Source organism: Formica exsecta, unplaced genomic scaffold (assembly GCF_003651465.1).
Source record: "Formica exsecta isolate Colony F162 unplaced genomic scaffold, ASM365146v1 scaffold1473, whole genome shotgun sequence".
NCBI lineage: Eukaryota > Metazoa > Arthropoda > Insecta > Hymenoptera > Formicidae > Formica > Formica exsecta.
The window spans coordinates 11,740-24,464 of record NW_021848804.1 but is presented as its reverse complement, the minus strand read 5'-3'; the positions used below and the strand labels follow the sequence as shown (position 1 = coordinate 24,464).

The 12,725-nt window shown below is 37.7% G+C and overlaps 1 protein-coding gene across 3 annotated transcripts; it reads left to right on the top strand.

The window, feature by feature from the left end:
• The first annotated feature begins 334 nt into the window (after positions 1 to 334).
• LOC115246325 (formin-2-like) lies at positions 335 to 10,453 on the top strand. Of its 3 annotated transcripts, XM_029825058.1 has the most exons (12): positions 1,017 to 1,745; positions 2,727 to 3,208; positions 3,466 to 3,898; positions 4,167 to 4,373; positions 5,765 to 5,835; positions 5,929 to 6,306; positions 6,424 to 7,237; positions 7,377 to 7,495; positions 7,596 to 7,883; positions 8,018 to 8,555; positions 8,807 to 9,060; positions 9,125 to 10,453. In XM_029825058.1, exons 1-12 carry the CDS (start codon positions 1,565 to 1,567, stop codon positions 9,284 to 9,286), a joined length of 3,927 nt encoding a protein of 1,308 aa, XP_029680918.1. In that variant the 5' UTR covers positions 1,017 to 1,564; the 3' UTR covers positions 9,287 to 10,453. The 3 variants fall into 3 exon arrangements, with proteins under 3 accessions (XP_029680919.1, XP_029680918.1, XP_029680917.1); XM_029825059.1 differs by lacking the exon at positions 1,017 to 1,745 and adding an exon at positions 335 to 538 and having other exon boundaries at positions 5,929 to 7,237; positions 9,125 to 10,452; XM_029825057.1 differs by having other exon boundaries at positions 5,929 to 7,237.
• Positions 10,454 to 12,725: the final 2,272 nt, after the last annotated feature.

Here is a 12,725-nt window from a genome sequence, read left to right as displayed (position 1 = left end):
AAAAAAAAAATTTATTTCGATTAATCTATTAGTTTATCCATTTGCGAATTTGTAATCATAATCTTTATAAAATTTTAAATATTTATTTCTCTTGAGATTACCTGAAGCAAAAAAATATCGGCGCCGAGATTTATGGAAACTCGAATTCCAGAATCCCGCGTGCGATTTATATCCACAAGGAGAGCAAACTATCGAGAGGTGACCTCGTACTTACATCGACCTCGACATCGAGACATCGACCCGAAGGACTCGATAGGCGCGAGTTTGCGCTCTATCTCGGGCAGCTTACTCCCACCTACGTGTTCAATAAAACGCTCGAGGTCTTTTTATCGCGTACGATATTCGTGTTTTCCTCGCGGAAACCGTAGCGATACTCTACGCCTCGTGACGCGAACGGCCGGTGAAAAATGCGCGAACGGCTATATCGCCGAGAACAATCGATAATGGGTGAGATGCGAGTTTTCAGTGGCACGCGCAAACCTCACGATGTAACGTGTAATAATATGTTGGCGGTGCTGTCGAAATGCGAGAGAATCAGGTAAGAGAGTGCCTAATACGAGGTGTAACGCTTTTCCACATCACGTCAATTACACGGCACGTTTCCGACGTGTTACGAAATAATACTAGGCACCAAAGCGCATGATCCTACTGAACAGGTTCGTGTAATCTCTTCAAGATTCTGACGGTGATTCTAATTCATTATGATCGTAGTAATGTTACACAGCTAATGTATTAGATCGTAACGCATCGAGCCTTCTCGCGTTCTCAGTTCAATCGCGAACATTTATCGGATATTATAAGTAATGATAGATAAGACCCGATTGTTAAATATCTCTCTCTCTCCTTTTCTTTTTAAGAAATATTTATCTATTTGTATTATTTAAATATTTTATGTGTACAATAGCCAAATTCTTATATTTTGCTTTGACAGCTGTAGAATAAAATAAAATAAAAAATGGCACCAATCATTTTTATAGTAAATTATAATAAATATTAAGATGTTGAGGATAATAAAATATTGATGATTTAATACAATAGGATATAAAAAAAATTATTTTTTCAATAAATTAAAGTTGACTGATTTTTAACTCGCGATTTGATATAGACGCGACATATCTACTTTTGACGAGAATTGTTTATAAGTTTAATATACCGAGGAACGCTCGTCTCTCTGTGTATTGCTTGCCCTTGAGGTATCCCTCAAGATTGATTTTCCAAGGCACAATGAAAGGTAACGGCGCGAACAGGCACCGGCTTTCCAGTCGCGTGACCGACATCACCACGTGGAACATTAAATTGCTATTCCGAATTCTTGACCGCATAATTAATTGGCGCTTAAAAAAACATTACGTGTAACCTATGTGAAAAAAAAATTGTGCCAATACTCTGTGCTATTCATTCACATCGGGGTACCATACCAATAATACGTGACTCGACGGATAAGAGACAAATGTAATTTCAAGGCTTGCAATAACAACGATGAATCGAGAGGAATCGAGAGCGACAAGAATATATCGTACTTGTCAACCATGATGAATACCGTACCGAGAAAAATACTGGCATTATGTTAATTGTAATCCAAATGCTATTGCGACGATATTTCGACGTTTTATCGTGTTGTGTTAAAAATATATCTCGAGTATTCGTGAACTCCCGTTTCTTTACATTTGTTACGAACGTTGCGTCCACGAATGTCTGGAATTCAGCCGTGTCCTACAGTCCAAACATTGTTTATGCATCAAAACGTAAGCAAAATTTTTTTTTTGTTAATCCGGTATAGAAACATGTTTAAAGGTACTTATAACATTCGCTTTTAAATATTCGACCTCGTTAGTGAATATATTATATAATTATAAATTTTAGATCTCCTTGATTTTTGATTATTTTAAAAATATATTAATTTCATGCACTCGAAACTTATTGTTTCTAATCGAGGAAGAAATTATCGCGACATTTTCACGTGTAAAAATTTTCACTTTAATTTTTTTTCTCCCATGAAAAAATTACGCGATCGATCTCGAATTCGAGATAATAATAGTCGCCAATGACACCAACGTGTCCTAGTAATAACAAATCGATATTCCGCATATAGAAATATTCAATCAGTGTTCAGGCGATAGCATTGTTTAGTTACCGCGTGATATAAGGTTATTAATATTAGAGCTGTCAATATCCGATTACGCAACGATATCTCTGAAAAGTATCGAGTTAATCAGTTATCACGGTAATTCAGTCAATTATATTCAGCTGGTATCCATTCATATTTTTTTCTTCATGTTCTTTCGTGATATGAATATAATTTATATAATGATTTAAGATCCATACATTTAAAGTCAGAGAGATACAATAGTCTAATTTTGAATTTTAATTAAATAACGCAAAGATCGTGTTCATATCATGTCAACGCAATATAAGAATTAGATTGCCACATTTAATAGTAGAATTATTTAATAGTTCTTAAATAATCTAGATTAATTATCATTAACAATTACACACCAGTTGGTCCCTTTTTTCTGTTTCACTAATTAAATGCCAATCAACCTTATCCAATATTTATAGGGACGATTCTATCTTCAGCGCAAATATATATGATTCAGTTAATCAGAGTGCTTTAAGCTAACGTTGATACGAATGGTTGAAAATACGCGATTGCTAGTCATCGAGTCGATCAGGATGACGAGCTCACGAGGTGGTGAGCTCACCCAGCACCGTGTTTGCTTTCGCAGCAACCAGCACGCAGCGAGAGAGTCAAAGCGACGACGACGACGCCGTGATCGCGGATGCCGCAACTCTCGATTATCGACCACGGATGCACGCCCGCCATGGTCAAGGCGCAGCCGCGGCCCAGGCGCGGTCGCCGCGATCAAAGCTGTCGGACTTCTTCCACCTCTGGGTCAACAACATCCGGCTGCTCTACTGGGGCTTAGACGATCTGGCCCCGCAATCACCCGAGGGGATGGGCAATCTGCAGAGCGACAGCAAGAAGAAGCAGAAGAGGCGGGAGATCGCGGCAGTGCCGACGTCCACATTCACGAGGGAACTTGAGACCGTCGAGGACCAGAGGAAGGATAAGCGGGACCAACCGCCCAAGACTCCCGATGGGTGCGACGAGCCGCGTGAACCGATCAAGATCAGCTTCGAGAAGGTGCAGACGCCGGGGCACACCAAGAGACCGGCACCGCAGCCACCGAAGATCGTATTATCCCAGGTAGCGTTTTTTTTTTTCTTACGTTCAAGTCAACGGAACTATCGATTGGACGAGAAATCTTTTCGACGATATTACGCGTAATTTGAGACTGCGTATATTTAAAAAATTAGACATACGTTAATAAAATAAAATAAATATAATTAATAGAAATATTGAATATTAAACAGAAAAAAATTTCCAAAGCGTTGCATGCTTATCTTTATCTCAAATCACGGTGTACGTAGTACGGTTATAATATAAAAACGTCTTGTAATTAGGACACGGAGAAAAGTATAAAGCCCGAATGTCACAAGGATACCGCAATAACACCGAAGTCATGCGTGACTACGACGGAGTCTTTCCGCTCGAGTATCACGACGCCGACGACGGCGTCGACACCAGTGCAAACCCCGACGACACCACAGACCCAGCTACCACCATTACTGGTAACCGATTCGTGGCGTTTGGCAAACAAGGGCCTAGTCGTTACGGAAATGCCAACGCCGCCTAGCCAGGAATCCTCGAGCGACAGTGTTTTCACCGATCCCGGGGAGATCACGAGTCCGATCACGGCATCCACGAAGGCACAAGTGGCGAAATTGGAGCTTGAATCGCCTCTGAAGATGATCGACAGCAAGGAGGAAAAGAAAATTCCGTTTGTGATCTCGAGACACAAGAAGATCCACTTGTCAATGCTGAGTCCCCGAATAAGTGAGGAATATTTTACTAATTTTGTAATTTAACACGTTACTCATCTTCTTACACAATTTTACCGAGTGATCAGCTTTTAAAAAATTAAATAAGTCGTTGACGACTTATGTAAAGCTTGAGGATTCTGTGTAGGTTGAAATACGAATATAGCTTGTATAAGTGATATTGTTTAAGAAGAGCCTAGAGAGAGCCTAGTGTATTGGACCTAAGTCAACATAGCATATGCGTCTCTGATACTCGATGTCTTAAATGAGCATATCATTTTCAGGCGTGACGTTAAATAACAAGACTACGCCATCAGAAATGAATGCCAGCACTCTGCAGAGACGACACAGTGTCTACGAGTCGCCAGTGAACGAAGGTACGGTGCTAAGAAGAGTGGCCAGCTTGACCCTGGATAGTAATAGCGCCAAGAAGAAGAGAAGTTCCAAGAGTATCGTTACTCAGAAGACGGATCGCCACAAGCAATTCGAAGGTGAGAGATAAATGATAAGGGGGGCAACGAATGGTTGAAATTCTCGCAATTTCATCAACCTTTTCAAACTAAACGAAATAACTTTTCAAAAAGCTTTTTGAAGATCTGAATTATTTTTCTGACTCTGCACTTCGAGAATTCAGGGCGTAACGATGATTTCACCGCGATATAAAACACTTTTATAACTATAGTATATGGGTCAGCGCACGACCTAGAGTGTATCGCTCTAGAACGATCGCGAATCTTATCTCATGACGGAAGAAAAGGCGCGCGATAACGTTACGGAGGGTAAACACACGGCTGCGGCATCTCGTTTTTTTATCCTCTATTGGAATGACGTAATTTACGAGACGCTCAACAAATCGCAAAGTATCGCAAAACCGATAGATAACAGATCATGACGGGTTAATGCATCGACAAGACAATCGCCGCCTTTCATCGGCGCGGCGCTATCGCGATTGAAAATGTTTTCAACCGGTCACCAAATAATCATCGTATCACACATTGGCGTGACTGAAGTTAAAGCGAACGATGTATTAATGTATTAATCAAATGTGCTTGTTTGCCGATAAGTCTTATCGATGGGGCGTATGCGGGGTTAGGCTCTCAGATTTGTGCTCGTGCTCTCCCGTGTATTCGCCCATCAACGAGATGTGGCAGTTATTTGCGGAGCAGCACAGAGTGAAATACATCTCCGGGACAAGAGCGACATTACACAAAATGAGGAGGTGTCTAGCGGATGTACGCGGAATCGAAGAGCAATTGCGAAAAGAAAACGAATAAGCGTTTACACGTGTATGTGTTTCCGATGAAGAGAAATCGAATTAAAATATCAATTCTTTTAACCGTATATAATCGAGGAAGAGTGTACATGACACTAAAAATTCAACAGCCTTCTCCGAAAAGTAGGTATTTTTTTTTTCACCCGTGCTGTTACTATTACTTCAATGATGATCGCAGATAATTTTAGAATTTTAGATATATATTTCATATATTTTTATTTATATGTATTTATATTATTTTTGTATATAATATTTTCTTAAAAATCTCATTAATGATGAAATGATTAGATAAGATAATCTAAAAGAATTTCTCGTTGGTTGAGTGATAAAAGAAGATAAGAATTACACAACGATAAAGAATTGTTTTGTTCTCAGAACATGCATCATTAATTAGGGTTGATTATATGTTCATAGAGGTACAAGTGTCGTTAATCCTGCTAATATAAAGCTTAACTTGAGATAAAACAGTTGCTCATTCGGGAATTGTTTAGAGCTTGCCAAACGATGAAGAGAACATATCTAGATACAATATTCGCTCAGTTTTCTTGTGAATTTAACAAAAAAAACTACTTTTCTATAATAATCACGTATAATAAATGGATGTTCCAGAACAAGAACTATCAACATCTAAGATCACTGCGTTATCAGGCAAAAGTGTGAAGAAAAGCATCACGCCCGTGGTAAAATCTTGATCTATTTATTAATTCGATAATGTTTTATCCGTCGTGATTTTTTATTATTTATTTATTCTTATAACGTTCTATTTTAATCAGATAGATCGGACAGATACCTGTGTGCTGGCGGATGAGTTTCGTTCAGCTCAAAGTAAATCGAGCCAAGCGTACGGTGAACAATCCATGCCTGAAGATATACATAGATATGAGGAAGAGGTGAAGAAACTGAGAGATGAAATCAAACGACTGCGCGAGATATCTATAAATCGACAGAAAAGTACTAAAGGCCAGTCTACTCAAACGTCACCGAGAAGCTCGTCACCTATCGATGGAAGTGCTAGAGAAACAAACAACTTCAACAGAGAATCCTCGATCAGAAGTGATATTGTTGCAGATCTTGAGGAAAGCAAAATGACTCGCGTGCTTTCCCCCGCATCGACCGACAAAGTCGGGAATCGGTCGTGCTTATCGCATCAGGTAAACGCGTTAAATGAGCACTTGGCACCGTTGCCACCTCCACCTCCACCTCCACCTCCACTAGTGGAGTCATTCTCCAAGAACAGATCTACGTCTATCTCAACGACATCGTTGCAGTCCTTCATCCCGCCACCTCCGCCGCCGCCATCTCCACAAGTGCTCGCATCCGAATCGGCGCAAGGTAGCGAGAGGACGGTTTCATCATCGGCGCCAAAACTAACGGATATTTCGAGGATACCATCACCGCCACCTCCGCCCATATTGACGCAAAGTATCACGAATACATTTCCACCCGCGCCTCCTCCGCCACCTCCGCCACCGCCTACGCCGATGTTTAATACAACGATACCTCCCCCTCCGCCGCCGCCTATGCAAACTATCATAAGTGCGATATCCCCGCCGTCTCCTCTGCAGAACGCGGTACCTCCGCCACCACCTCCGCCAGCGCCTCCGTCCATGCCAGTGCAGAAAGTCGACAGTGATATACCTCTTCCGCCACCACCGCCACCACCTATGCCTCCTCAGGGTATCACGTATGAATTATCCGCATGTATGAAGATCGAGATACCTCCGCCGCCACCGCCGCCGCCCACGCCGATGTTGAACACGTGCGGGGTACCACCACCGCCGCCTCCCCCGCCACCTCCGCTTGCATCGATGACAGGTGGACTGATTAACGCGGTACCGCCACCACCACCGCCGCCGTTACCTGGAACGCAGAGTTCTATGAATGGTCCACCGCCTCCACCGCCGCTACCGGGTATGCCAACGCTAAACGGTATACCTCCTCCGCCACCGCCTCCAATCGCGGGATCAGTTGCAGGTCCTCCACCACCGCCGCCTATGGCACCCCCGGCACTTCCGGGGGCGACAGGACCCTGTCCTTTACCCGCTCCACCAGTCGGAGGATGGAATCCGCCTAGCAGAGCCAGTAGGTATCGAAATTACAAAAATACAGAGTACTCTCGATTCTTTTCATTATCTCGAAATAATCGAGAGTACACTGTACAATCCTTCCGCGGCGGGATTCCGATATTTGCATCGCGTAACACAGTGTTTTACTTTTATAGTTATGAGGAAAGAACCTTTGAATCCTGATGTGCCTATGAAGCCACTATACTGGACAAGAATTATAGTGCCAGTTACTGCGACTAGTCAAACTTCCGTTGCTTCAGAATCGCCAACCCAGGTAAATAAAAGGCAGAGATTATAACGCGATAAAATTAACAATTAATATAAATAGTGATTATTTTAAATGCGTTGTCGTGTTTTCATACTGTCTTATCTAGGTGCCTTTGTGGTTAGAACTCGCGGAGGAAGAAAATATAAACATGAAAGAGTTCGCCAATTTATTTTCGCGGCAAGTGAGACAAAAGAATCTGGTCAAGAAAAGCGAAGAGACATCGAATAAAAGTTCTAAGATCCAACCAGCGAAAATATTAGATTCGAAACGTTCGAAAATGGTGGGAATTCTTGAAAAAAGTCTGCATATTGATTTTAGCGAGATCGAGAACGCGGCTTATAATTTAGATACGAGCGTAATTAGTTTGGAGACGCTGCAACAGATCTACGAAATCGTGAGTAAACAGTATGATTAAAAATCTAAATACAAAATTCAGCACATGTAGTTGATTTTTCTTCATTTCTGAATACAATTAATTTCCATTACACATCTATAATCGCGTCTACTTTGACGTTTTGCAACCTATAGAAACCTACGGAGAAAGAGATAGCAGAAATCGCTGCTCACGAAGCAGAGTATCCGGATATTCCTATTGATCAGCCGGAATTATTTCTCAAACGGTTATCCGGCATAAAGCACTTTTCCGAGAGGATAGCCTGCTTGATGCTTCAGTCGGAATTCCAAGACGCGATCTCGTCGGTCTCGTATAAATTGAATAACGTACGAACTACCTGCGATTTTTTGATGCAATCTGAGTCTTTGAAAAAAGTGATAGCCATCATACTGACTCTGGGAAATTACATGAACGGCGGAAATATGATGCGCGGCCAGGCTGACGGCTTCGGTCTGGAGATCCTTGGTAAACTGAAAGATGTAAAATCCAATGTACCCGGTGTCACCTTATTGCACTATGTCGTCAATGCGACATTATCTCTGGAAAAAGATCATAACTTTGACGAGCCATTAGCACTACCCGTGCCTGAGCCGGCTGACATCGAGGCCGCATCTACAATCAAGTTTGACGATATTGCCAAGGAACTTGACAGATTGGAAAAGGAACTGCAGAGTAAGTGATATTAATAATGTTACGCCGCTTAAAAATTTTATGATTATATTTTTTTATCTGATATAATCTATAAATTCTTTTTATTTTTTTTATAGAATTAATATATATACTAGCTATTTATCGATAAAAATAGAATTTATGCCTTGATTTAAATTTCGTAGACATATCGAATATAATTCTATATCAATTTTGTAGAGTTACGTATATGAATATGTAAAGATATTAATATAAATGAAATTAATTTGTTTTAGTATGCGCGCAAAAGTGTAACACCGTCGTGGAAGCGGATCTAACTATGTCCAAAGTGTTCAAGGAAAAAGTAGACTCGTTTATGGCGAGGGCGAGTATCGAATTGGCAAACGAAAAAGAAGAGCTATTGGAAGCTAAAAACAGATTCAAGGCCGTAATGCGATTTTATCAGTTCATTCCCAAAGGCGCCACACTGGAGACCGCGGAACCTTACGATTTCTTCAACCTGTGGCTTGGTTTCTGTCGAGATTTTAAGGTACATTTTGCAGCGTTCGCGGAAATACGCAAGTGAGTCGATTATGACAGATTTTGTTTTACAGGATATTTGGAAAAAGGAACAGCAGCGAATACGAAAGGAGCGAATGGAGGAAGCTCGCAAGAAGCTTGAAAATAAATCCGATGTCGTGAGAGTAAAATTAAATCCTCACGGACTAAAGGCGCGATTACAAAAACTGGCGACTAAAAAGCAGACTCAAAGATAGTCTTATCGGAATATGCAGAAATTGATAATTTCAAAAATGGGGATTTTTCCGCCGACGATTTGTATATAATTATTACTAGTCAAATTATGAATTTCATAAATAATCCTCTCGCGTTTAATATAACAGCCTCCATTAATTGTATATTAATTTTTTACTTATATTGTTTTTTTTTGTTATTTTTGAGCTGAATCGGAAATGATAAATTCGCGAAATTTGTTTTCAGGACTACAAATTTTACTTTCAAAGCGAAATGAACTGCTTTGTGCAAACTATTAGCTTATATACGCAGAAACTTAAAAAAATCTATTTTGCCTATAAATATTTATTATAACCGTGCATTTAAAATCACGATAGATTAAAAGTCACTTTTCAGGAGCAAATCTTTAATTGCTCAAAATTAATAGGATAATTTTCGATTAAATTTAAATTAATTTTTATACAAAAATATTAAGTACATACATAAATTAGAAGATATAAAATTCATGCAACGAAATGCGATCTCTTACAATCTAAATACGATGTGGATTGTCAATCGCAAATGTCTTTAAATAATCAGTCGATGAGATTTGATCTATGATACGTAAATTATAGCTATTACAGACTGAAATGTTAACCGTACACTAAATCTAATGTACATTTCAGTAGAGAGAGATAATTTCTTGGAATTTATTAATCATTATTATCGAGCATAATTAATAACTTGATAGCAGCTTTACAGGCATCACTTACGGACATGTTTCAATCGCTATATCATTCTGAATGATTTAGCAAATGCATATTATCGATGATTGGATTTTTTTAATAGAAGAAAGTTATAGATATAAATTCCGTTCTTTTTAGCTGCACTTTTCCGCATTATTTGCATTTAATACAAAGTACGCAAGCTTGAAAAAAGAGTGTAAGAAGTTCTAAGAAAGAGGAACTAAAGATAACATGCCTATAGACATTATAAACATTTGTGATAGTTTTAAAAGAGAGAAGTTTTGTGTCTCTTTATAATATACACTCATCCCGAAAATTTTTGTTATTCTAATAGAAAAAAATCGTAATATGACTATCGATCGTGATATTTGTCATTAAATCATTATCTATTTATTTATTTATTTATTTATTTATTCATTTATGTTAATTTATATTAGATTGTCATCAACAAATAATAATGTAAATAGAATGTTAATAATACGAGATATTGATATTTAATAAAAATCTTTTATATTTTTCTTTTTTAAAAAGAAAATCGGAAAAGATATATTATCCTTTTGCCTAGCATAAAAATAATATTAATATCTCGATATTTATAATGTTTATCGTATCGCCTAATTATGTAAAAGCGTTATCAAGAGAAATGAATTTAAAAAGACCGAGTTATTATTATTTTGGAAATATTAAAATATATAAAAAATACAATAAGAATTAAATATTAAATATAAAATAATGAGAGAGTCTTATCACAATATATGTATATATAGACTATTAATATCTATACTTTATACAACTCTGCCTTTTTATATTCTCTGAAACATTCAACATGTAAACGATAATTAAAAAATTTATGTTGCTCTGTGCGTGTATCCAGAAATATAACTCTCTCTCTATTATAAAGAATGCGTTTTTGTTCCCCGACATTAAAAGGACATTAACAATCTCGTATCAATTATTTTAATTAACCCGCTTATGCGTATTAATGCGTTTCACATTTCACGCTTTAATGATACTTTGTGGTATTACAAATAATTCTCATTTATGTGCATAGAAAATGTTTCATAATATAAATATAAATTTTTAATAATATTATGGGCATGAAGAGATTTATAAATATTATTAAAGATCCTTAGTAATAGAAAAGGTTCCATAACGCTCTAATGAATTTCATAATATTATTCTATCAACAATAATAAGTACAGGTAACCCATTTTAATCTATAAATCAGTATATCTTGGAAATGATTGAGTTAAAAACATTGAACATATAGGTGTTGAAGGAGTTCGAAGGGGTTAGAGTATCGCAGAAAAAAATTAATAGGTGGAGGAATCTTGGAGATCTTAAGGTCATCACGGTTTTTTTAGATGGGACTTAATACATTTTTTACTGTATAATGAAAAAGCGTGGCGAGACCACGAGTGGAGTCCCCTTTTCTCTCTATTCTCTCGATTACTATCTCTTTCGCTTTAATTTTATTTCAAAATATTAATATAATAAATATATATAATTAATTAATTACGGTATCTCTTTTAGTCTGACTCTTCCCCTTCGACCTGTCCGGCATGGGTGACCCTACCGTAATTTAAATACAGCAGTCCAAGAAAAGAGGCCGGCGATGTTCAATAGGAGGAACATCATACTGCATCATGATAATGCTAGGCCACATGCTGCTTTGGGGACTCGTCAAAAAATTGCAGAACTAGGCTGGGGAATTCTGTCGCATCCACCATATTCCCCGGACTTAGCACCCTCCGACTATCATTTGTTTTTGTCCTTACAAAATTTTTTGAGGGGCGAGAAATTCAAAAATGAAGAAGATATCAAACAAGCACTGGTTCAATTTTTCGTATCAAAAGATAAAACATTTTTCGAAAATGGGATATGCAAATTGCCCTCACGCTGGCAAGAAATCATTAATAATAATGGCAATTACATTATTTAATAAAGTTTATTGACGGTAATAAAAATTTGTATTTTGTTTTATTCCAAAAACGGACAGAACTTTCCGGTCGACCTAATATTAGCGTTTTCGAGTGAAGCAGGTTTGATCGCTTTGAGAGCAATTAAATCCATTTTGTCATGAATATATGTACAACCAAAAAGTAGTGTATGTCGCCTTGTAGGTTTCGAGAGAATCTGATTAATATAAATATATATATATAATACATTAATAACATAAATAATATAAAGTTCATGCCCCCCGCTTTTGACGTTATTTTTGCTTTAAAGCACAATATTTTTTGTCCTGATTAAAATCAAACTCTTACTCAAAGTATTTTATTAATTAATCTAATAATTCAAGTACCTTTAATAATACAATAATCCATGGAATATATGACATCATTAATCGGTCTCAGAACGATCAAACCTGTTTCACTCAAAAATGCTGTACGTTACGGCCGGCATAGCTCTCAGGTTCATTAGAGTACTCAAACCTCCTCACCCGGCAAATGCCTTCGTTAAGGTGGAGATACCATCGAGGAGGAAAAATGTGTGAGGACAGTTTTCCTCTTTTTCATTTCACAGGGTTAGAATTTATTTTATTTTTATTTTTATTCTAATATAAACTCTAATATAAACAAAATGATACAATAAATTTAATATACAAAATACAATACAAAATATAATCTAACATTTAATATAAAATAATTTATTACATGGCATTACACGAGAATATCCAAAATATACGTATAATAAAAAATTTATTAGAAATTTTTAGACTTGACAAAACTTTTTG

What these genes read in the sequence shown, in the direction of transcription:
- LOC115246325 (XM_029825057.1), top strand. Translation starts at nt 1,565, where the DNA reads ATGTTAATTGTAATCCAAATGCTATTGCGACGATATTTCGACGTTTTA. An exon ending in TGCAACAGATCTACGAAATC is followed by an intron (nt 7,884 to 8,017) that starts GTGAGTAAACAG and finishes TGCAACCTATAG; the next exon opens with AAACCTACGGAGAAAGAGAT. An exon ending in ATTGGAAAAGGAACTGCAGA is followed by an intron (nt 8,556 to 8,806) that starts GTAAGTGATATT and finishes AATTTGTTTTAG; the next exon opens with TATGCGCGCAAAAGTGTAAC.